This window comes from Desmodus rotundus, chromosome 5, assembly GCF_022682495.2.
Source record: "Desmodus rotundus isolate HL8 chromosome 5, HLdesRot8A.1, whole genome shotgun sequence".
Lineage (NCBI taxonomy): Eukaryota > Metazoa > Chordata > Mammalia > Chiroptera > Phyllostomidae > Desmodus > Desmodus rotundus.
Genome location: NC_071391.1, coordinates 70,959,161 through 70,982,715, shown reverse-complemented (window position 1 = coordinate 70,982,715; position 23,555 = coordinate 70,959,161). Strand labels below are relative to the sequence as shown.

General features: G+C 48.4%; 1 protein-coding gene and 1 long non-coding RNA gene across 2 annotated transcripts in view; one reads left to right on the top strand and one right to left on the bottom strand.

Moving 5' to 3' along the window:
* Positions 1 to 463: 463 nt before the first annotated feature.
* Positions 464 to 3,257, bottom strand: LOC123478100 (uncharacterized). Its single transcript, XR_006653234.3, has 3 exons — positions 2,775 to 3,257; positions 2,002 to 2,059; positions 464 to 1,622 (listed from the first exon to the last, which is right to left on the bottom strand). It is a non-coding gene; the product is annotated as an uncharacterized lncRNA (long non-coding RNA).
* Positions 3,258 to 3,508: 251 nt separating this feature from the next.
* The window catches only part of ENDOD1 (endonuclease domain containing 1), a 35,027-nt gene continuing 14,980 nt past the window's right edge, over positions 3,509 to 23,555 (top strand). Inside the window, exon 1 of the mRNA XM_024574595.4 lies at positions 3,509 to 3,833. Within this exon, the coding sequence (XP_024430363.2) occupies positions 3,534 to 3,833 (300 nt within the window). The 5' untranslated portion in view covers positions 3,509 to 3,533. The remainder of the gene's footprint in view (positions 3,834 to 23,555) is intronic.

The following is a 23,555-nucleotide window of genomic DNA, read 5'->3' as shown; positions in this document are numbered from 1 at the left end:
GTGAAAAAAAATCTAAAAGTAAATGAAAGAGGTGAAAGGATTTAAATGTGTGGTGAGAATTCCAGGCCAAGGGAGGTAGTTTATGGTGCAAAGGCTCCAAGACGAGAGAGGAAACTACGTTGAAGGGCCAGGTGGGAGTGGCAGCAGCCCCAGCCCCCCAGAGGGAGGGGCCAGGTCTCAGTGGTCTAGATGTCAGTAGAGATTCTCTGAAAATGAATGGAGAGTGATTGAAGGGCTGTAAGAGTAGGATGACATCATCAGATTTATTTCAGGAAGTCACTGCAGCTGGAAAATGGATTGGAGGAGATGAAAGGATAAACCTGGGATGAGAGGTGCGTGAGGACGGCTTGGTCTCAGGTGGCAGGAGGGGGGATGCACTTGCCATCACAGCACCGAGGCAGTAAGGATTGGGGTGGGGGCTGGAGAAGTGTCTGGCTGGCTCATGTTTTCAAGCAGCTTTGGAAAGAAACAACCAAATCGCAGAAGTACAAGTAGATGTTGTTTTATTCCACATCAGCCATTACTTTCCCTCTTCAGGCCTTTGCTGAAGGCTGTGGACAGGTGCTGGCTGGACTGGCATGGATGTGAGCACAGAGGCCCGGGAGGGTCGGTCTGAAACCTCCTCGCTGTGAGAACAGGCAGTGGGGAAGGAAAGGGACTGGAGGCAAGAGATAGCACTGAACTATCGACGGCCGATGAGCTGTGCATAAAGATGCAGCTGCAGGCAGTCTTCCCCTGGAATGAGCAGTCGGCAAAAACTAAAATTAGATCAAGACACTCCCACCCTACAGTGTGTTCCAGAACCTTGGGGTGAGGACACTTGTAATTGGCAAAAGCATGTTCAATATTACAATAATTTGATCTTTGGAAGGCAAGCAAACAAAAAGAACCTCTGTTGTCTTGTACTATAAACTAAAGGAAAGAAAGCAGACAAACTCGTCCTGGCTGTGCGAGGTGCAAGTGCTCCGCATGTGTGTGTCTGTGTCAGGGGCCTGGGGGGAAAGGAGGGATGCCCCGGGGTTGGGGATGACTGGCAGAGACAGTTGTGCTTACCCAAGCAATCCACAGTTTCAGAAACAGTGAAGTAAAGTCATGTAAATATTCTAAGTTATAAAGACCAAGAATTTATTTTATTATATTTCCTGCATTTGCTAAAATATAACATCAGCATCACATCTGACATCTATTACTCCAGACTCTGTGGTAACCACCGGGGTCTAGAGACTAAGCGGACCTCACCCTTGTCTGCAGGAGCACACGATCAGTAAACAGGACAGACATAGGGGTTATTAATGTCCTGACATTATAATAGAAGCACTTACAAAGAACACAAGGAGAAGAGGGATTGAGTTATAGCTGTTAATATAGTTCTTTACAGTTGACAGCATGAATCAACATTGGGGAATACATAAAAACCCATATAATAATATAAATATAAAAAATCCTATAAAATCTACAATTCTCACAGCCTCCCAGGAGAGGCACCGTCCTCATCAGAGGACGTGCCTGAGGTCTACTGGGTAAGATGACTTGGCAGAGATACAAGTCCTGGGTCATCAGCTCCACATCAGAGGGGACTCCAAGTCTAGGTAGCCTCTTCTGTGACATCACACTAAATGTGCCTTAAAAAAAAAAAAAGACACAAATTTAGGTCTCATTTTAGGGACCAAACCTAGTCAACACTTTCAGGAATTGAAGCCTCTATGAAATTTGTTCTTAAGCTCCAAAATATGTTCTGACAATCTGTCTCCTGCTTCGTAGGTTCACCTTCCGGGTTTGCTGTGATTTAGAGGAAACCAGACAGACCTGGTTCAAAGCTGGCTCAGGCTCACTGGCTATGCCATCTCAGGCAACTGTCAGAATACTTTTGTTCTCTGTTCCCGGTGGGGCACACTGGGGGAATAAGATGAAATGATGAGCTGCAAGTGAGGGCACCTGGCCCTGAGTAGGTGCTCTGGCTCTGTCTCTACCACCACCATCATTCGGGCTACCATCGCTCACCTGGATTATTGCACATGTTTTTCTTCATTCATTCTTGACCGCTCCGCTCCGCCCATTTCTGCAGAGAGCAAATGTGAGTGCAGCACTACTGCTGAAAGATGAAAATCCTCCATATAATTTATAATACTTCTTTCCAAACGGTAGGCCATGAGTCACTAGTGGGTCACAGAAACAGTTTTGTGGGTCACCATTGGCATTTTTTTAAGTGGTACAAAATAGAATAAAATAGAAATACCAGGCCACACTGCCAATCATGAGCACAAGTATTATGACATGAAACTTGTTTTCTCATTGTGGGTCCTGTCAAAAGTGTTTGAAGGCCTCTGGCCCATGACACCCTGAGTGATATGACCCTGCCTCCTCCTTTAGCCTCATTTCTCATAATCTCCTCTTAGTTCTCTGCTCTAGACCCACAGTCACTAGTGGGTCACAGAAACAGTTGTGTGGGTGGACTGGTGTGAACCAGCCTTTCTTAAATTCTGCCAACACATGCTCATTTACTCTTTGCCGGGTTAATGTCATCTACCCAGTCTCAGCGCAGACTTCAATTCTTCAGGCTGTATACCCTGAATCCTTGTGGGGGTCAGGTTCTCACTGATCCATGGCCCGTGTTCAATTATTCCTTTAATAACATGATTCTGTGATTAACGACAAGCTTCCCCACTAGGCTATCTTCTTCAAGACGGCAGGAACCCTGTCCTGCTTGAATACCTGGCCCAGGCTAGCACACAGGCACCTGTGGGATGAGTGAAGCAATGTATTAATCAACCTACCGGCCAGTGATGTTGACTAGTCTCCTTTGTTGCCTTGGTATTGGTTTTGTTTCTAAGCCTTGCACCAGTTACACTACAAGGGCTTCACTGCCTAGGTTAGGAACTTCTATAACAGGATTCCTTGGGTCTCCCCGCTTCTGCTCTGCTAAGGATACGTCCAAGCTGTGTTCCCGTGCAGGCAGTTGAACATTTTGTTGGGAGCGGGAGGCTAATTTTCATCGGATATTAGAGGGGGGCTCTGCCCACCTGCTTCAAAGAGACACAGTTATCTAAGCATCTCACACCGCCCCTTTGCGTCCCCAAGGCTCCCTGCGGCGCTACAGCTCCCGAGGCTTCCTGGTGCCCTGCCCAGGGGACCATCCTTTCCCAGCCCCTCCGGTTACGCTGACCCGCTCACATATTCCACTCTTCGGACTGCGCGGTCCGGCAGACTGCGGAGACGAGGGAGAGCGGCTGCAGGTGCCCTGCGTCTCTGAGCCCGGGTGCAGCCTCGGGGACGTGGTCCACGTCCCCGAGCGCCGGCCGCCGGCCTCGGCAGCCACCATCTTCGGGGAGGGAGGGTGAGAGAGAGGCGCGGCCTTGGGACGCGGGCACGCCCCCGCCGCCGGGGCCGCCCCTCCGCCCCGCCGCCCCGCCGCGTTCGCCTAGCCGCGCCGCGCCCGGGTTCCGACTTCCCCTCCAGCCCAGCAGGCGGTCTCGCGCTCCCCGCCCCGCCCGCAGAGCCCGCGCCGCGGCCGTCCAGCGCTCGCAGAGGCCGAGATGGGCCCCGCGCGCTGGCTCGCGCTCGGCAGCCTCCTCGCCTTGAGCTCGCTGCTGGAAGGCCGGCTCGTGGGCCGAGAGGACGCCGGCTTTGGAGAATGTGACCAGTTCTTCTACGCCGAGACTCCGCCAGCGGGGCTGGCGGCCGAGGGCCACGTGAAGATCTGTCAGCGCTCCGAGGGCACCGAGCACTTCGCTACCCTGTACAGCACCCGGGACCGCATCCCCGTGTACTCCGCGTTCCGCGCCCCGCGCCCCCTGCCCGCCAGCGTGGAGCAGCGCTGGTTGGTGGAGCCGCAGGTAAGCGAGGTGTTTCTCCAACCCCGGAGCTTGGCTGGCCCCCGGGGGCGCCTTACAGCCACCGTGAGGATGCGGAAAGCAGCCCCAACGCCCCCTGTGTGCCGGGGTCAGGAAACCCCGGTTTCGGATCCATTCCACTGCGCCCTGGTAGTTATACAGCCTGTCTTGCTCCCGTCGATGCCACCGTAGGAGCTCGGCGACCTTCGAGCCGTAGCTTTAGCTGCAGGGGCCGGGGGTTTCCCAGTGGGAGGTGGTTCTGCCCACGTTTCGGTGCAGACATCTGTAGTATCTCATTCATTTCCTGAATAGTGAGGATCGTGAAACCAAGACCCCGGAGACCTTTCAGATCAGCGAGAAGCCTAGGCTGGAAGCTCACAGGCCTTGGCGCAGGTCATTGCCACAATTTTTAGGGAGTGGATGGGCATTTTCATGACCATTTTGTAATAGAGGGAGATGAGGGCTCAGGGGAAGAAGAGACTTGGGGAAAGGAAGACCACCCTGTTGGCAAGCTAGGCCAGGGCTTTTGGATAGTCGTTCACTGCCCCTTCTATTAGGAAAAATTTTCCCCTTCTGCAGAGGCTGCCTGAGCCTGAAAACCCTTCCCTGTGCACACAACGTCAAGTAAATTCTATCTGAAATTGTGTTGAGTTAGGACAGTAAAATAAAGGTATAGATTTTAAGAAATGCAATGGCATAGTTATAAATAACATGGAAACATTGACTACCTCCAATTAATGCAAAGGACAAACCAGTTTTTCCTGACTCTTTATGTCTGTATTATCCAACCACTTGGAAATCATGTCAGCTCTCAGGGTGTTCTGTCATGTCTGGTGAGGGTGACCAAACCTGACTTAACCCACGCTGCCCCACCTCAGCTCAGCCAGCCTCCTCTGTACAACCTAGCCAGCCTCCCCTTTGGCCAGTTCTCTACCTCTTGCCAGCCTCCCACCTGCCTCTGCACCTGCACCAGCTGCCAAAGCCCCCCTGGCTGCCAGAGGAGCTGACCCACTCAGACCTCCCATTCACCACGGCCGCAGAGGTGCAGGACAAGGGTGAACAGGAGACCTGCTTGCAGGTGCTTCATTCAGAACCCTGGGGGCGTGTAATCTCTGTAATTTCATTCAGATATTTCTACCTCTGAGAGTTTGGCCAGGTCTCAGGCAACCTGTACCTCAGTCTTCTTACCTTCTCCACCTCCATTCCACCTTCCTCACCTGCAGATGTCAGAATCTATGAGATCGGCCATGTGCAAAAAAACCTTTGTGAATTGTGCACACTTGAGACATATATCATCTAAAATTAGTTTGTCCCCAGCTGCACCCCCAGACCTCTCTACGTTTCCCCCCAGCTCATTATGCCTTGGGATTGTGGGCCTGTGAAGAAAAGAGGTGATCTGGTCTTTTCTCCTTGAGGATCTCATGCATGCCTGTGGAGGGCAGAACATACATGTGAGGAAAACACGGGAATGCATGCTAAACAAATTTCAGTTAAATTCAAAATGCATTTAGTAATCACCTACTGTGTGCCAGGCACTTGGAGTACCAACAGAATAGATTGTAGCTCCTGATCTCAAAGGCTTCCTGGTCTTCAGGTGAAGCATGCTGCGTGCAGAGGTGGCGCAGGTTAGTTCTTCCATTGACTAGCTGTGAATTTGGATAATAACAGGGTGGTCTGTGGATTAAATGAGTTACTATATACGATGTTCTCTGAGAGATGCCTGGCACCCAGGTACTAGGTTATTATGATATAAGCAAAACCCCATAATTTAATAAAGGTAAACAAATTTCTATTAGAGTTAATCTGTCTTGGAGATGATAGGGGAAAGCCGTGGGGTCAGGATGACATTTGTGCTGTGTCTTGAAGGTTGAAGCAGAGGTCAGAAGGAGGAGGAGGAGGAAAGCATTGCCTGGGGAGGGAACATCATAAGTGAGAAATGCAGATGCAGGGATTAGTGATTAGTGTGGGGAGTGGTTACAGCAGCCAAACTGTAAAGTGAGTAGATTACAGTCTACTCACGTGTTCAGAATGATGAATGATGAATGATGAATTGGGGAATGATGGAAGGGAGCGGTCAGGTGTGAAGGAGTAATCAGGGAAGGCTTAGGGAGGCAGGAGTTATTGAAGGAGTCACAGAGGAGCACGATTCAGCAGAGAGGAAATGGACAGAGCCTCACCTAAGCCTGGGCTTCCGGGCATGGGGGCAGGAAGTGAGGAACAGGACTAAGGAGATAAAAGAAGTGGGGGGCAGAGGATAGTTCCAAATGGCAGCTCTAGAGGTAAGACATGCAGTGGTTTGGAAAAGCACAGGAGCCAGAGTTCTTAGCTGGGGAGGTCGCAATGGTCACCGTGACTGATGCTTCCTCTGCAAGGTGGGCTTGTGTCCTCCTGCCCCCTCCCTTCCACTACAGTGTCAGGTGAAGCCAGCCAGGGGCCAGAGACTATTAGGAGGGAGGGAGGAAAAGCTGCAAGATGAGATGCAGTCGGGCTCCGGAGCATGTTGCAGCCAACCTGACCGCCCTGTGGCCTGCTCACCAGGCCTGCCTCACTGCCAAGGTCCCCACTGCAGAAAGATGCCCAGGGCTCAGTGTGGCCTTCTGCCTGCTTCAAAGCCGTTTGTAGTACTGAGTCACCTTGTACCCACATCACCTTCTAATGAGGTCAGCATTACAGAGAGGCTGAGCAGACGGTAGGAAGAGGCCAGAGATGGAAGGAGAGTTGGACTTGCTTTTTGGCCATGAGTGGGGCAGGCCCTGGGGCTCCCAGAGCCCAGCTCAGTAGCTTTCCTGGCTGTCCTGCAGTTTCCCTTTGAATAAAAGAGAACTTCTAAATGGAATAATATAGAAACTGCGTCACTCTTGTGCTTAAAACCTTTAAAGTGTTGTCTGTCCCACACCTAAGGACAAAGTTCATCCTGTAGAATACAGCGTACAGACCCCCGTGCCCTGTCTCCAGCCCCCTTCTCACAGGTTAGGTTCTGGCATTCTCCAGCGGCCGCGAGTGCCTCTCACACACCATGCTGTTTGTGACATTTGTTTCTTTGCTCATGCTGATTGCTGTTGCCACACTGCCCCCATCCCACTCCTCACTTCCTCCTCCCCTGCGCCATCCTTTAAAACTGCCCACGTGTCGCCTCTTCCAGAAAGAACTGCCCACCTGTGTTAGGTTCGCCTCTCAGTGATCCTGTAATTTCTCTATTTTTGTACTTACCACATTGTTTTGTAATTACCTGCTTATGTGTCTGTCTCCTCGATGTGAGCCCTTGAGGACTGCATCGTACTCATGCTTATATTCCGAGTGCCTACGATGTAGAAAACACTCAATAAGTGTTGAATAACATAATTTGATATTAGGGCCAACAGACAGCGGGTGAGATGTTTAGCTTGAGTTTTCTTGGTGAGGAGCTCTCTGCTGCGGCAGCTGGCCCGGGAGCCACTGCCACAGCCGTATTTCCTGGGCAGAGCTGGCCTTCCTCTACGTCTGCCCCCAGATGACCTGGGTCTCTGCTCTGTATAACAGCTCTGTAGTGTCAGACACAGGACCCCATGACTGCCAATGGTGGAGGGATTTAAATGGGATCTTCTGAGGAACAGAATGAGGACTTTAAAAGGAAGCAGAGAGACCTGGCCAGGTAGCTCCAGGGATTAGAGTGTTGTCCCGATACACCAAGGTTGTGGGTCAATCCCTGGTCAGGGCATGTACAAGAATCAACTAATAAATGCATAAATAAGTGGAACAACAAATCAATGTCTCTCTCCCTCTCTCTCTCTCTCTCTCTCTCTCTCTCTCTTTCTTTCTTTCTTTCTCCCTGCCTCTCTCTCTAAAATCAATTAAAAATAAATAAAGGAAGCAGGAAAAACAGAACTGTCTTAAGTTCTCTGTGGAATGTGGTCACTTTTAAATTGAGAACGGGGAGAAGGCAAACAGAGAGAGAGAGAGAGAGAGAGAGAGAGAGAAAGAATGCGTTCCCACTAGCACGATGGCAGTGGTGTGGAGGTTTCCAGTCAAGACTCCAGATACCTGAGAACTGGGTTGTGGTTTAGTACAGGGAGCCTCAGTCCGTTTAGTGTCTGAACTCCTTTCCATTTAATGGAAGATTTGTGGATGAGGTGCCAGTGATGCCTTGCCAAAGTACTTTGTCAATTCAAGCTGGAAGCCAACATATAAGACCCTATCACTTTATAAACATGAACACTGGGAGGGTCTGGTTTTACATTCAGCTCATACTTATTTAATCTTACAGAAACACTGTGAGGTAGATATCATTCTCTTTATTGTAGAGATGAGGAAACTGGCTCAGAGAGGTTAGTCGGTGGGCCCAAGGTCACACAGCTTGAATCTGAACTCATGACTCTTTGCTCTTAGTCCATGCTCCATGGAGATTCTCTGACCTCACAGGAGATCCACTACATTAACGGCGGTAGGAATTTAATTCTCATCTTTTATATAAGAATCTTAATTTCGACTCCATTTCTCTTTCTCAACAGTTGTATTAGGGTTGGCCAAAAAGTTCATTTTTTTTTTCTTAAGATGTCTGTAGTAGCACTTAGTGGTCTTTAACGTCATTCGAAACAATTTTGTTAGATTGCACTGTGACAGTTGTCATTTCAATGTGCATTTTTAAAAAAAGATTTTGTTTATTTCTTTTTAGAGAGAGGGGAAAGGAGGGGAAAAGAAAGGGAGAGAAACATCAATGTGTGTTTGCCTCTCACACGCCCCCTACTTGGTACCTGGCTGCAACCCAGCTGTGTGCCCAGACTGGGAATCGAACCAGCGACCCTTTGATTTGCTGGCCGGCACTCAATCTACTGAGCCACACCAGCCAGGGCCCAGCATGCACTTTTAAGAAAACTTACCAAATTGGTGAATTTTTGTGTAGCCACTTTAATATTGAAGATGGAAGAAAATATGCAACATTTTTGGCATATTATGCTTTCTTATTTCAAGAAGGGTAAAAACACAACTGAAACTCACAAAGAGATTTGCAGTGTATGGAGAAGGTGCTGTGACTGACCGGACCTGTCACAAGTGGTGTGCGAAGTTCCGTGCCGGGGATTTCTCGCTGGACGATGCTGCACGGTCAGGTAGACCCCTGGATGTTGATAGTGATCAAATTGAAACATTCATCGAGAACAGTCAGCGTCACACCATGTGGGAGATAGCTGACATACTCAAAATATCCAAGTCAATAAACTTATCGATGAAATGAAAAATATGTCTTTTATTTTACAGAAAAAACTAAGTAGACTTTTTGGCCAACCCAGTACAAGTGAGAGCACATACTTGGCTGCAGAAACGTTGCTCAGGCGTCAGGGGCTCTGCGGCGAAGGGGAGATTCTGGCTAAATAATCACGGCAGCATTTTCCGAAGGCACCCAGTGAGGTCCCGTTTCGAATCTTAGTAAATGCGTGCGAACAGTTCTCACAACTTAGGACCTGAAGTTCTTGATCTTTAATTTCCACCAGTGGCTTCTTGCTTACACACCCTGAGACTGTTAGACACACTAATTTGTCTAATTCACTCTAACATCAGTCCTCTTCTCATCGGATCAGAGAACAGACATAAAGGAGACATCATATGCTTCAATTTCTGCATAAGGGATGCGGCAAAGAGGACAATTCTGATTCTTACTTCCTAGTTAAGGGACTCAAGTTCAGGTCCCTTCTCAGCCCTTCGGAGGCTATGTGACCTTAAATTCTTCCAGTCCTGTTTTTCTGATTTGTTCATTAGAGGTATAACAAGCGCTCATTTCATAAAGTGGGAGTGGCAAATAAACATAACACATACAAGCATGTAGCTGGTACCTGGAGTGTGGTAAGGTCTCAGCAGACATTCCTGTGTACGCTTTATCAAGGTGTTACTCTAAAAGGTGGTAGACACACACAAATACACACACACACGCGCCCAGAATGTTGGAGTAGATGGGTGACTCCTACAATTCCATAAATCTCTCCTAAAACGTGAAATGTCAGTCTGTGTATCTTCTCAAGTATGAGGCGTATGGCCCATGTTCGTACACCACGTGCTCAAAAAGTGCATGGTGGGAGGTTGAATGAAAGGAAGGTCAAATGGATGGATTTAGGGAACTGAAGAAACGAAAACAAAACAGGTGCCAGAAATACCTCCACCTCCGGTCCTGATCAGCCGAGAGCTCTGCTGTCACAAAACAAACAGCAAGCGATTACATTCCAGTCCATTACGCGGGGCCTGGGTGGGGCTGGGAAGCACCTGACTCAAGGGGATGGTTCCCACGTCAGTCACTCACTTTCTTTTTACTGGAATGCAAAACACAAAGACGGGAGTCGTCTTGGCTGTTCTCCATTGCATTTTTTTCCTTTTCTGGCTTTTTATTTATCTCTGAATTTTGTGTTTCCATTTGATTTGTGTCATTCTCAAGAACAAGTTAAGGTACTTGCCCTATATTGGCAGAACATGTTAGGGACATTTTGTCCTGAAACAGGTCAGTGGTGACAGATTTGTACACCATTCTTTCAGTTGAGACTTAAATGTGGTCCGTCCAGGAAAGGAACTGTTGTTTATTGGTCCCTTACTGTGTGCAAAGATCTTCACAAATTAGCTGATTCATACAACTCTAGGCATTATGATCCATGTTTTATAGTTTAGGGAACCAAGGTTCAGAGCGATTATGTAACTTGCCAAGGCCACACGGCTGTCAGGTGGCAAAGCTGGGGGGAAGCTTGTGGCTGCTGCCCGCCTGCGAAGCTCTCGGCCCTCTCTCGGTCCATCATTCTGTCTTCCAGTCACAGCATCCCTGTGTTCTCTCCAGATTCCGAATCGACTGACTAGATGTGTTACTTTATTTTTATTTTGCTGCATCAGTGCAGTTCTTTGGATGATTTACAGCTTTGCGTCTGACGCACTATCCTGAAAATTCCGCCTTCGGATTGTCATTAGCTCAGTTATTAGCTTGTGGTGATTGAATGGTGCTTTCCTTGAGAAATAAAGATTCTTTGGGTTTCGAATTTCTCTTCCTTTTATGCTGTCAGCTCAACAAGTGAAAATTTGAGAAAATAAATCCTCCCACTTGCCAGTAGTTTTTGCTTCCAGTGGTCTTGCTCCTAGAATTACTGTTAGTGCAAGAACATTTCCCCTTCAAGTTGCATATTGTGTCTTCCGAGTGGCCACACACGCTTTCTTCCCATAGAACCTGAATCAATGACAGCAGCAATTCATTGCCTGCTGATAAATCTGTGTGGCCCCCGAAAAGAAGGAGAAATAAAGAAGAAACCGACTCATAGGGTGAACCAAAAATAGAAGCAGCATTTAGTATTCCGGTCCTGCTTTTACTGACCCAGCGCTTGACGGAAATGTGGCTCGTTCAAAAGGGCCTAGCTGAGGGCGTTTCATAGTTTTAATGAGAACTGTAAGTAAGGGTACATTTTATTGGCAAAGTAAACAGATGGCTGAAATAGTACTTAAAAATATAAATTAGATGACATGTTCCCATTGACTTGCAACTTAATTTTAAAGAGTAGTGTCTCGAGTTTTGACTGACCTTTAGCTGGCCAGAATACTTAATGCTTTAACAAAGCCCTGGGTCCTCCGATATTTATTCCAGCACCTGCTACGCGCCAGGCACTGTCCTAGGTCCTGGGGATAGAGCAGTGAGTCAAACGAACAGAAATACCTACTCTCATGGAGCTTAGTATCTAATAGAAGACACAGATGATAAAACAAATAAAAGGCATAGCATATTAAGAAGTACTAAGGAGAAAATAATGCAAAGTACAAGGAAATGAGTTATCGGGGAGAGGTTAAGTTTCAGAAGGGTTTGCAGGGAAGACATGACTGAGGAGGGCACTCTGTGTACAGACCTGAAGGAAGTGACGGAGCCAGTCATGCAGGTACCTGGGGGAAGATTGCTCCATAGAGGAAAGAGTAAGTGCAAAGGCCCTGAGGCATGAGTGTTCCCCCACTGTTTGAAGAAGAGGCCAGTGTAACTAGAGAAGGATAAATGAGGAGAGTAGCAGGAAACAGGTCAGACAGGTGGGGCAGGAGGTGACAGGTCATTTAAGGCCCTCTGGACTATTGGTAGGAAATTGGGCTTTTACTCGACTCAGGTGCCATTTGAGCAGAGAGTTTTGATGTGATCTGACATTCATTTTTTGTATCCAAAACGTGTTTAGTGGGATGGTTTCCCACTCATCTTGATTCAGGGTACATTTAGTGCTGCTTCATTCTGAAAAAACATCCTCTGGAAGCCTTGTTTCTCCTTCTCTGGGCTGATAGGCCACTGGAGCGGCCAGCACCCAACACGGCCAATGACAGCAGTGATTTTACAGCACCCTGGGCATTTCGCATCCATGAAGTAGGAACTGGGGCTCTGCACCGGGCAATCCTCGGCAAGAGGCGTGTTGTTGGGGGAGGTCATCACCAGCGAGCTGACTTACATTTTCATAGCATCATTTTGCTGCCACAGTGAGAACCTACTGTGGGGTTCCAGGACAGAAACAGAGAGACGAGATAGGAGATTTCTGTAATCTGGCAGGAGACAGTGGTGGCTTGGACGTGGTAGTGACAGTCTGGTTCTGGATATATATCAGAGAAAGAGCCACGGGTCTTTGGGGTAAGAGAGAAGGAGGAGTCACAGATGACTCCAAGGACTTTGGCCAGAAGAACTGGAGGAATGGCACCGCCATGACTGAGGTGAAGACACTGAGGAGAAGCTGGTGTGAGACATGCCGAGTGTGAGATGCCCTCAGGTTTTCCGTGGAGCTTTGAGTAGGGGTCTAGAGCTCACTGGGTGCTTAGCACACACTGGGCACGCTTCCAGGCATTTTTTCCACAGGCAATTTTAATCCTCACAACAACCATAGGAAATAGGTGCTGTTATTATCCTCCTTAGACAGAAGAGGAAACTGAGGCATGGAGAGGCTAAATTATTCCATGTTCATGGAGCTAGGAAGTGGTGGAACTGGGGTTTGAACTTGAGCTGTCTGACGCTGGAGAACACGTGCAGCTGCCTGTGTTAACAAACCATTAATGTGTTGGGAGAACTCCCTATTTAACTATCCTGAAAGAAGTTTCTTTTGAAAGGTCACACATCCATTTACTAGGACTTTATAGAGCAGAGCATGTTTCCAGCCCCATAGCCGTGCCAGTGCGTGCCCGATGCTCACAGCCTCAGGTGCCTTCATGCTGCGCTGGGCCGAGGGTGCTGTTGCCCCCTTTTGCAGTTTCGCTCTGTTCTCATCCATGGTGAGCACTTGCTGTGGTCATGATGCTGATATCCTCCCTAATGCACCAGAATGGGGTGGAGGGGAATGGATCATCCCAAAACTCTGTCAAACAGTAAGTGCTGTCCCCTGGGTCACCCTGAATGTGGCAGGAATAAGGGAGGGGTCTTGCATCCGTGGGGACATGGAGCTGTGGCTGCTGGAAGTGGGTTGGGTACAGCACCTGGGTCTGGGGTGAGCCCAGATCCTAACTAGGTGCCAGTTGCCTGAGGGTGAACCACACCCTCCAGAGATCCGTCTCTGGAGCAGAAGTAGAGGACCCACTCATCCATTTTTCACCCTCGTCAATTCAGGAGCCCCTCCTGTGCACCCAGCCTGTTTCCCCAGGGGAGTGAAGCCAGCGGAGCCCAGCGCATTCTGAAACTTAGCCCAGTGATGCAATAAGCCCTGCTTTGGGACGAGAAGAGGGCCTTTACTTCAGTGCAGAACACCTGACCTCCTTGAAAGGGCAGAAATTCCCTTTTCCTTTATGACCAGTTGCAAACTGAAGTCCTGACCCTGTACAGGTTCTTACGTTTGTCCTCATATCCTAGCTTGTCTGGCTCCACCCACTGTGGCAAATGAGCCTTCTCTGTGTGTTTGGAAGATGGCAGTGTTGGTTTCAGAAAATTATCTTAGTATTTATAACTGAGGGAAGAAGTTGATCCATACACATCAGTCTGTTGATTCAATTGGCCAAGACACAGGATCGAACAGGGACCATGCAAGGAAATGGCCACTATTTATGTTTCTGAAAGGTTGGGCATCCACCATAGTCTCAGGATACAGGCACATGGGGGAAGGAAAGCCGAGTTTATGAAGCACAAAAGTCTTCTCTCATTCTTGACTATCTCTTTTGTATCAGGACCATGGTACCCATGACATCGGATGACTCCGTCAGGCTGACTGGCCTGCTTGGGATGGTCGATACCCTTGCTTCTGCCCCCCGCTATCCTGACCATCTGCATTCTGAGGCCCAGGGTCCCATAATCTTTGTCCAGGCCTCTCTGCAAAATGGCTTCCTGACTGGTTAACCCCTGCCTTTCTCCACTCTGAGACCAGAGAAGTCCTCTCAATGCCATCATGTATCCAACAGTCTCCCTGGAAACCCTTCAGGGCTCCCCACTTTTCTTCAGATAAAACAAACCCTTATCGAGGTCTCCGGAGTCCTGCACAGTCTGTCTCCCATCCCTTCCCAGCCTTATCTGGTGTCACAGACCTCCCTGCCAGGCCTTTGCTTCTAGCCGCTTTGGCTTATTTGTATTTATTTTTTATTTTTATCAAGTTTTTAATGTGTGAAATCTGAATTCTGTCAGTGACATATATATAACTACATCAATTTTTTTAGGTCAAAGTTGTGACTGTGCCCTGGCTGGTGTGGCTCAGTGGATTGAGCACTGGCCTGCAAACCAAAGGGGCGCCGGTTCGTTCCTCAGCCAGGGAACAGGTCTGGGTTGCAGGGCCAGGGCAGGTCCCCAGTCGGGGACGTGTGAGAGGCAACCACACATTGATGTTTCTCTCCATCTCTTTCTCCCTCCCTTCCCCTTTTTCTTTAAAAAAAAATGTGACTAAATTCACTTCTTTTAAAAGACTTTATTTATTTATTTTTAGAGAGAAGGGAAGGAAGGGAGAAAGTGAGGGAGAGAAGCATCAATGTGCGAGCGATACATCAATTGGTTGCTTCTCACACACCCCCAACCTGGGACCTGGCCTGAAACCCAGGCATGTGCCCTGACTGGGAATCAACCAGTGACCTCTCGGTTTGCAGGCTGGTACTCAATCCACCAAGCCACACCAGCCAGGGCTGTGAGTAAATTCACTTTTAAATTTACAACTCTAAGCCACTGAGCCACTCTCTGTACCTTGACAGCCTTTCTTCCCAATGAGATGAGTCTACTATAACAATTTATGCTAATTCCATCATAGTATTTATCATATTGTCTGGGTGATTTAAAAGCATAATTCACCAATGAGCATCTCTTATTTTTCCTTTGTTGGCAGTAGGGCTTACATCTAGTATTAATGCTGCTTCCCATTTCCTCATTTTGAGTTCAAATCCACCTCTGTAATAGCCACCACTGAAGGCAGATTTTTGTGGACTTTGAAAAACTTGTTTGACTTGAGGCCCTGTATCCTTCATGACTTACAAGACACAACAGCCTGCAAATCCTGCAGCATCAATGGTCAGTCCGCCTGTGACCAGCGTACTGGTGGTGGCTCTGGCTCAGCCCCCTGCCTCCACCGAGAATGTGGTTCATCCCAGCCGAGAGGCTACGGCTACCAACTTCACGCCTGTACTAGAAGGCAAGGTGGCTACCACGAGCAGGGAGAAAACATCCAGGCGCAGGCACCCTAGAACACACAGCAGGGACAGCCTCCGTCTAGGCTGGAAAACTTTTTAAAAATTTTTTTAGAAATTTCCATTTCTCTTCCATCATAGGGCCTTTGTACCTGCTATTTTATTTTGGTTTTTGTTTTGTTTTGTTGTCTTCCATGATATTCCCAACTAGGTCACTGTCTGGAGCACTCTCTAGGAGCAGCAAACATACCTTTTTGTGCTAGTGTGTTGCAGTTATACATTTGTTTGCATTTAATTGAGTGCCACCTAACTAGACACTGAAGTCCGTGAGGGTAGGCAGGTCCCGGGGCTGTTGTTGCTCCCCACCAAATCCTTACATCCAATGCAGGGACTAATGCACTTTTTCTCCAAAGGGACAAATAGTAAATATTTTAGGCTTTGCGGACCACGTAGTCTCTGTTGCAACATTCAGCTGGGCTGTTTGAGCACAAAAATAGCCGCAGACAATACATAAATGAATGAGTGTGACTATGTTCCAAGGGAACTTTATTTATGAAAGCAGGTGGTAGGCTGGATTTGGCCCGTAGGCTGTAGTTTGCCACCCCCTGGTCTTGCAGAATGCCATCACTTAGTGAGTGATTAATAATGTTGACTGTGGAGCGCTCGGCAAATATGGACTGAACGGTGACGGTGAAACGTGAAGGCTGTGCAGCCCTAGGTCTAGACCTAGAATTTTCAACTCACTTTTTAAATGTGGTTGTGGTTGTCATTATTTATAATATTAGGGTTTTTTGGATTATACAAGTAATGTGTGCTCATGATAAAATTTTTTGAGCATTTTGGAAGTATATAAAGACAAAGATCTCCCTTCTCCCACATAATAAATCGTCACAGTTTGTATATGTGCATGTGCTGACATTCCATGAATTTCCACCATTCAGACACACATGTATGTTTGCATGCCCCGTATTCTGGTCAACAAGTCTCAGCTCACTGTCGGACTCTGTGAAGCCACATATAACAGGCTTTCAAACAGCCGTCATTCGCAGGGAGTGGGAGGGTGAGGGGGCTCTTTTGATCAACGCAACTATTTATTTCATTTAGAAATAGGAGACCCAGGGATTTCAAATGCAAAGTCCAGTTCATCACATTTTTCTTTCAAGTTTGTATCACACATAACTCATGGGCGGCTTGAAATAATCCTGCCAGTCTTGCCCCTTCCCGTGTTCCTGAGCAGAGGTGTCTTTCCCTCTAATGGAGACAGAGGCCTAGGCAGTCGCTGTCTGCCCAAGGCCAGTCAGTGGCAAAGCTAACAGATCGCCTCATTTCTAATCTAGTGTTCTACTTCTAATTCTTTTTTCCCCCCTATTATTGATTAGAGAGAGAGAAACATCAGTTTGTTGTTCCACTTACTTATGCATTCATTGGCTCCTTGCTGTCTGTGCCCTGACCGGGATGGGACCCGCAACCTTGGCGTATCAGGATGACTCTCTAACCGGCCAAGCCACTGGCCCAGGGCCTCTATTTCTGATTCTAAACCCTGCTGTCCTACAGTCCCTGTTTAGAGGAACTTGAAGAAGGAGGACATTCCAAAAACACAGGAGAAAATGGCAAAGAAATGGAAATGATTTTACCTGAGGGCAGCCGTAGTAGCTTCAAATGGTATTTATTACACAACAAGGAGCAGGAGATGCTGTCTCCTTTGTGCTTAAGACAAGAGCATGCAAACTTTACCACTCCGGGAAGGTTTGGGTTGGATGCAAATGAGCCATTTCCTGACAGTGAGAGCCACCAGGTGGTGGGAAAGGGCCTGAAGGTTGTCAGGTCCCCTTCTGAAATGAACTTTATAATGATGGGTACGCTGTGCCTGTTGCCTGTCTCTTACAGCTGTAATCCTGTGGGAGACAGGCTAGGAGCCTTGCCAAGTTTTCAGAGGAGGGTGAGTCCCTAACTGAGGTGACAGTGGTGACTTGCAGGCTGCAGTTCCGTACCCAGGGAGCTCATTGACCAGGCTTGTTGCTGCTGTTGCTTCTGCTGCTGGCAGTATCGGGTACCATTCTGTTCCTCTCATCCGGCCACAGGCCAGGGCTCATGTGTTACATCTCATTCATTTATGTTGTAAATGTGGTCACGACCAGTCAGAGACAGGAACTGATCATAAATTTGTTCTCTTCTCTGTCAATGAGTTGGGGTTTAAGAGGTAGGCAAGTGGGCAGGGGATTACAGGGATCTTCAGTGACAGAAACAAGCTGACCCTGTTTATTATCTGTTCATGCACTTATTCATTCCTGGTCAGCAGGTCTAGAATGTTAGCGTAGGAAAAGCTGAGCAATCCGACATCCAACTGCTGATTGGTACTTTTATTAGTATTGTCATTATCAGCAGCAGCAAAACCATTTATTGAGTTCTCAGAACTCAGACAAGAAATAGTCTAAGCCATGGTCCTGGAGCAAGATCTGGTCCCTCCCTGCAGGTGTCTGGTTGCTTAGTCGGGAAGGCAGGTCATGACCAAGAAGAAGTGGTTTACTTAACTCTCCCCCGATAGACTGTTAGCCCTGAAGGAGCAAAGACTGAGAAACAAAGTGGTTAAGAAAATGGGTTTCGTAAAGGGGCAAAATTGGGTTGCATCCCGGCTCTGTCATTTACCAGCTGTGTGACCTTGGAAATGCTAGTGAATCTCATGGAGCTCAGTTCCCCATCGGTGGCACGGCTAAGAAATTGTCCCTATCCTACAGAGGAGTTAGAAAGACTCGGTACAACAGTGTGTGCACAAGGCACTCTGCTTGTGTCTGAGAACTCAGCACGAACACTTGAAGTATGCTGCGTGAATAAGCAACCTGTGCTTCTCAGAGCATGCCTGCCTTGGAGACCATCAGGATGAGGGTTACCGTGCTCCTTGAGCTGACCTAGTATTATGGCTGAAATGGTTCCTCGTCCATGATGGGAAAGTGAGAGGTCACACTCCCAAGGTGGCCAAACAGGAGAAGAAGGCAGGCCAGGCCAAGTGACAGATGCAGTACAGCTGGTGTTTGTCAATGTTGTGGCCACCTTTAGGGAAAGAAGGAAAGCCCCAATGCCAGCTGTGAAGTCCTTTGTAATACTGGCTTTCTCTAATAAAGCCACTTAGCCCAGTCACAGCGAAAACGAAAGTCCCCACCCCTGCTCCATTGCCACCTTATCTCTGAGTTCAGTTGCTCCTGCACTATCCTGTCTGTCACTTTGTCCATTCTCTGTTGACGAATGTGGCAGAGGTTCCTTCTATCTGCCCCTCGAATCTATGTCCAGACTTCTGGGACCAGGGCAGCCTTGTATATTCATTTCTTCCCGAGATTTAATCCAGGGGTCTAGAAGGTTCCATGCCTAAAAGGTTCCTGCCCTGGTTCCCACAGGAGGTGTACTGAGTTCTCCTAAGAATAGGACTCCTGACGTTTCAGGCATGTTGGTACATGAATCATACGCTTCCCCGAGCTCGCTCGCGTGAAGGGCAGGGCTGCTGTATGAGATCACTGGTAGGGCCAGGGCACAGGAACAGAGACACACAAAGGCCTCAAGGAACTGGGGCTGGGAAACTCCTATAAGCCAAATGGTCCCACCTAGTGTTCTGGGTCTTTCTCCCACCCTCTGCTTTCTATCTGCTTTCGCATGGGTCTGCCTGGCTGCCAGTCCCAGCCTACATCTGGCAACTTTCACACCCTGACTGTTGTCCGTCACTGAGTTTCTTGGATAGGAAACCCAAGAGAGTCATGGGGTTGGTTGTTGGCCGGATTGGCTGTCCCTTGGTTGTGGCTGGCAAGGCATGGAAGTGCGTAGGAGGGGGTCATGCAGTAACAAATGCTGCTGTTTCAGAACTACGCAGTTAAGTCAGAAGTGAAAGTTGACTGTGGCATGTTGATTGACAAGGGCTGGTATAGCCAGTGGTTGGCTGGGAGAGCCCAGAGTGGGCAGCCAGACTAGATATTTGAGGGACCCTCACTATTCAGCAGAAGGTCTTCTGAGTACCATCCATGTAATTCATGCTACCAACGCCCTGAGGTGGGTGTGATCTCCCAGGCCTGGGTGAGTTGGTTTTGGGGAAAGATCTCACTGTGACTGTATCAACCAGGGTTCTGGAAAGAAATAGATGGAACTCTCAAAGTAGTTTAACCAACAGAACTGAGTGAAGAAATGATTTCTGGAGAGTCAGCAAGACATGGGGAAGCACCTAGGGCCTAGCCATCATAGGAAATTGTCACTGTCCCTGGTCTGTGGGGTCAGCGGGAAGCCCAGTGAGAGCCCTGACTGTAGAGAAACTCAGCCAGAGCTAGAACCACAGCAACCAGATGGGAAGGGAGCAAGGGAACAGACACTCTGGTCTCTCTCTTCCCGCCATCCCACTGGTGGCTCCACTCAGAAGCCAGAGGGCAAGAGAGCTCAGGTGGTGTCCTGAAGAGTCAGCCTCCTGTGACCCAGAGCAGGGCAGAGGAGAGAGGAGAATCTGGGAGGCCAAGAGAGGATGCCCAGCACAAGAGCTGTGAGGCTGAAGTCGGCTTTGGCATCCAAGTAGAATATACGCGGCGGAGATGAAGGGTGGAGGCATCCCCAGCCATTGGTGACATGGGCACCAGTACAGAGAGAAGCAGGGAGGCACTTACGTTATAGCCATGAAACTGACATGGTCGATTGGCCTGTTTCAGTTGAATGTGAGGGAAGATTTGAGAGAAGAGGTTGGAGGAGTTTGGGGAGGACCCCATGAACATGCCAGTTTGTCACTAACCAGGATGTTATTGAAGATGTTAGAGTAGTGGGGAATGCTTCAAAGAAGATAAAGGGCAAAAATAGACGTTTCATTCCACATGTGAATAAGGCAGGAAATCCATGTTTATACATTTTTATGATCAGAATATTAGCTGCTCTGATAGGTGGAGGACCCAAATGGTCCTATAACACATTGTTCTCTCCTTTGTTATCCTCACAGCTCTTGAAATGTGTAGATAATACCTGTTAAAAAGTATAAATGGTATGTGAGTAAATTAAGCCCAGCTGGAGCTGTACCAAAGATGATTTAAACATTTGTATCCAGTGTGGGCTTCGTGGGCCCTCTGCATCAGTATTCTAGGGGTGGTGGTGGAAAATGCATTTCTGAACCCTGCTCCAGACCTAGTGAACAGGCCTCAGGTGTGAAGCACAAGAATCTGCGTTTTTAAGTAAGGACCAAGGTACTTCTGATACAAAGTGAATTTCGAGAACTAGTAATTTAAGGACACATTACTAATTTTTGTAGTATCAGTCTGGGCAGGGGCTTAGTTCCATCAGGCTGATAAATAGGAATGTGATAAAGATCTGGCCCAGCAGGTTCTTAATTTAGAATCATCTGTCCCTGACTGGTATAGCTCAGTGGATTGAGCTTGGGCTGAAAACCAAAGGGTTACTAGTTCGATTCCCAGTCAGGGCACATGCCTGGGTTACAGGCCAGGTCCCCAGTACAGGGTGCTCGAGAGGCAACCACACACTGATATTTCTCTCCATCTCTTTCTCCTTCTCTTCCCTTCTCTCTTAAAAAAAAAAAAAGAAAGAAAGAAAAGAATAAATCTTTTTTAAAAAAGAATCATCTGGAGAACTTTAAAAACATCCTGATTCCCAGCCCTGCCCCTGCCCCAGAGATTCTGATTCGATTGGTCTGGGGTAAGGCCTGGAGGTGGTTTTTTTTAAGCTTCCAGGTGATTCTGTTGGGCAGCCAGGCCTAAGAACCTCTTATGTTGTCTGAACTCGGAAGGTGGAAAACATTAGGAATAGAGACATCTCCACTTAACTGACTTTTCTGAATTCTGCCCCACACAGTTAAAGGCTAAGAATAATTGCTCTGGAGAAGAAAGCAGAGGCCAGAGTGGAAAACAAGCTTCAGTGAGTAATGAGGAAGGAAACCAGAGAAGACCAGGGATGATGTAACCTGAGAAGGTACAACAGTTCTGGAAAGGTCTTAAAGGACTTGGCACACTTTCTTAGGCTCCCAGGGGTTTGAAGCTTGGAGCTTTGTGTGAGAAGAGCAGTCAGAGGAGTCTCATAGTGGTTGGGGGGTGGGGGGTGCCCAGGAGGCTGCCCCCTGGCCTCCCCTCAGGCCTCCCCTGCCCGCATGTATCACCAGTTCAGGTTTGGTGCCTTTTTTTTTTTTTTTTTACTGCCCCCCCCCTTTCTTTTCTTTTCTTGATTTTCAAGAAAAGAAAAGTCAGAAACAGAAGTGGAATGTCCTTTCATTCTTTCTCCTGTTCCATAATCTTCTGACTCAGGAGGAGGGAACTCTTCAGCCATTTGTCTCTGCATCTCCACAGTTCTCCCGGCACTTGCTAAGCACCTACAGAATGCACATCACAGGGAGCGCTGGAAATGCCTGCTTCTGCTCGAAGGCAGGAAGGTGTGCAAGTGGCCCTGGGAGCCCAGAGGAAGGGTGATTCACAGGGAGGAAGGCAGAGAGGACCCAGGAGTCTGCCTGAGGGCTAACGGGCTAGTCAGGAAAGGAAAAGCCCCGGTTTCTCTTTCCTTAAAAAAGAAAGACAGAAAAAAAAATCCTTCTAATTCTTCTAAAGCTGTTACTATCCCCAAGAGGATAAAGAATATTTTGGATCTCAGGCAGGGAGGAGTTATTTTGTTTAAATGGGTGGGCTGGAACTATGTTTATTCCTTTCCTGAGAGCTCAAAGTTCTCCTGATGATTCCTCCCAATGTCCTTCATCGGCTCTTGGCCCCGCCAGCCGCCTGCTTCTTTTCTGAAAGGGGCTCTTTCCTGGTGCCAAGTATCTTCCATGATGAGTGCATTCTCTTAGGATTCACCCCAGCCTCAGATCTAGCTCATTGCAACGTGTGTGACATTGCCGAGGGCCTGTCCCCGCTCCAGACCCAGCTCTGATGAGATTATCTGGTGCTCCGATTATCAGCTACTCACTGTTTTGGTGTTTTGGGGTTTTTTTTTTTTAACTTTTTAAATTGATATTCAAATACAATTGTCTCCTTTTTCTTGTAGGGGGGGCCCTCTCACCCACCTGGTGATGGGCAGTGGGGTGAAAGCATCTCTTTAATGTTCCTGTATGTGTTTTTCATAGTTCAAAAAACTGAACAGGAACAAAGTTGGAGCACCCACTGTTCAGCTCATCCGATTATTTCACTCTTGTTGGAAAATAAAACAAACCCCAGAGGACATAGCTTCTCCTGCCCACGGGGTTGGATAGGATCTCAGCAGGTTGTCTCCTGACCACGGGGTCTGGTCTGAATCAGTCCTGCGTATGCTCATCCGGCCTCAGCCTTAGATTCCCCAGGGGGAGGAAGTGCCACCCCTCCCGAATCATTGCGAAGGGCTGTGACGGTTCTGATGGTTCTTTTCGATGGCCCCTCTTCCTCGGGCAGATCCGGGAGCAGATGTAGAGCACAGCCCCTTCGTCCTGGAGCCCGTCTGTTCACACTGCACACTGGAGAAAACCGGGTGTGCACCAGAAGATTGGTGTGCGGGTCGAATGAGATAATTCAACAAATGCTCGTCACTTCCTGGTTGAAGGGCCCTCATAATAGGGGCAGGGGGCGCAGAGATTATCGGGTGCTGGCCCCGACCCTTCAACTCCGTGGGACAGACTGATGGACAAGCATAGTCTCTCTGCCCGTCAGACTTCTCCCCCCTTTGTCTTTGGTGGGCAGCCTGCCTAACTTGACCATCCGCTGGTGTCGCCCACTCAGCCGCCCATCAGCAGCAGGGTCACACCTGGCCCCTCCCCCTGCCAGCTGCTGACGTGCTGCTCCTTCTCTTCAGCCTCCACTCCCCACGTCCCCTGAGCCTGTCTTGCTCCTCCCCTGTACTTGCACCTGCTCAGTCTTTAAAATAATTTTTTTATTTTTTTGAGAGATACATTAATTTGTTGTTCCACTTAGTACATTCATTGGTTGCTTCTTGTCTGTGCCCTGACCAGAGATTGGACCCGCAGCATTGGCGTATTGAGTTAACAGTCTCTTCACACCAGCAGTGCCATTAGCTCCCACCTGCAACAACCCTTGCCCCTCGCCCACCTGGACTCCAAGGTCAGGCACATCAGTTGGTCACAGTGACAAGGTCCCCACACTTCATTCCCACCACAGAGAGTGTGTAGGCCAGTTTGTTCTCCGCACCTGGCCCTGGTAAGTACCAGACTGCCGCCCGGGTCTCGGCAGAGCTGGCGTGCCCCGTGAATCCTGT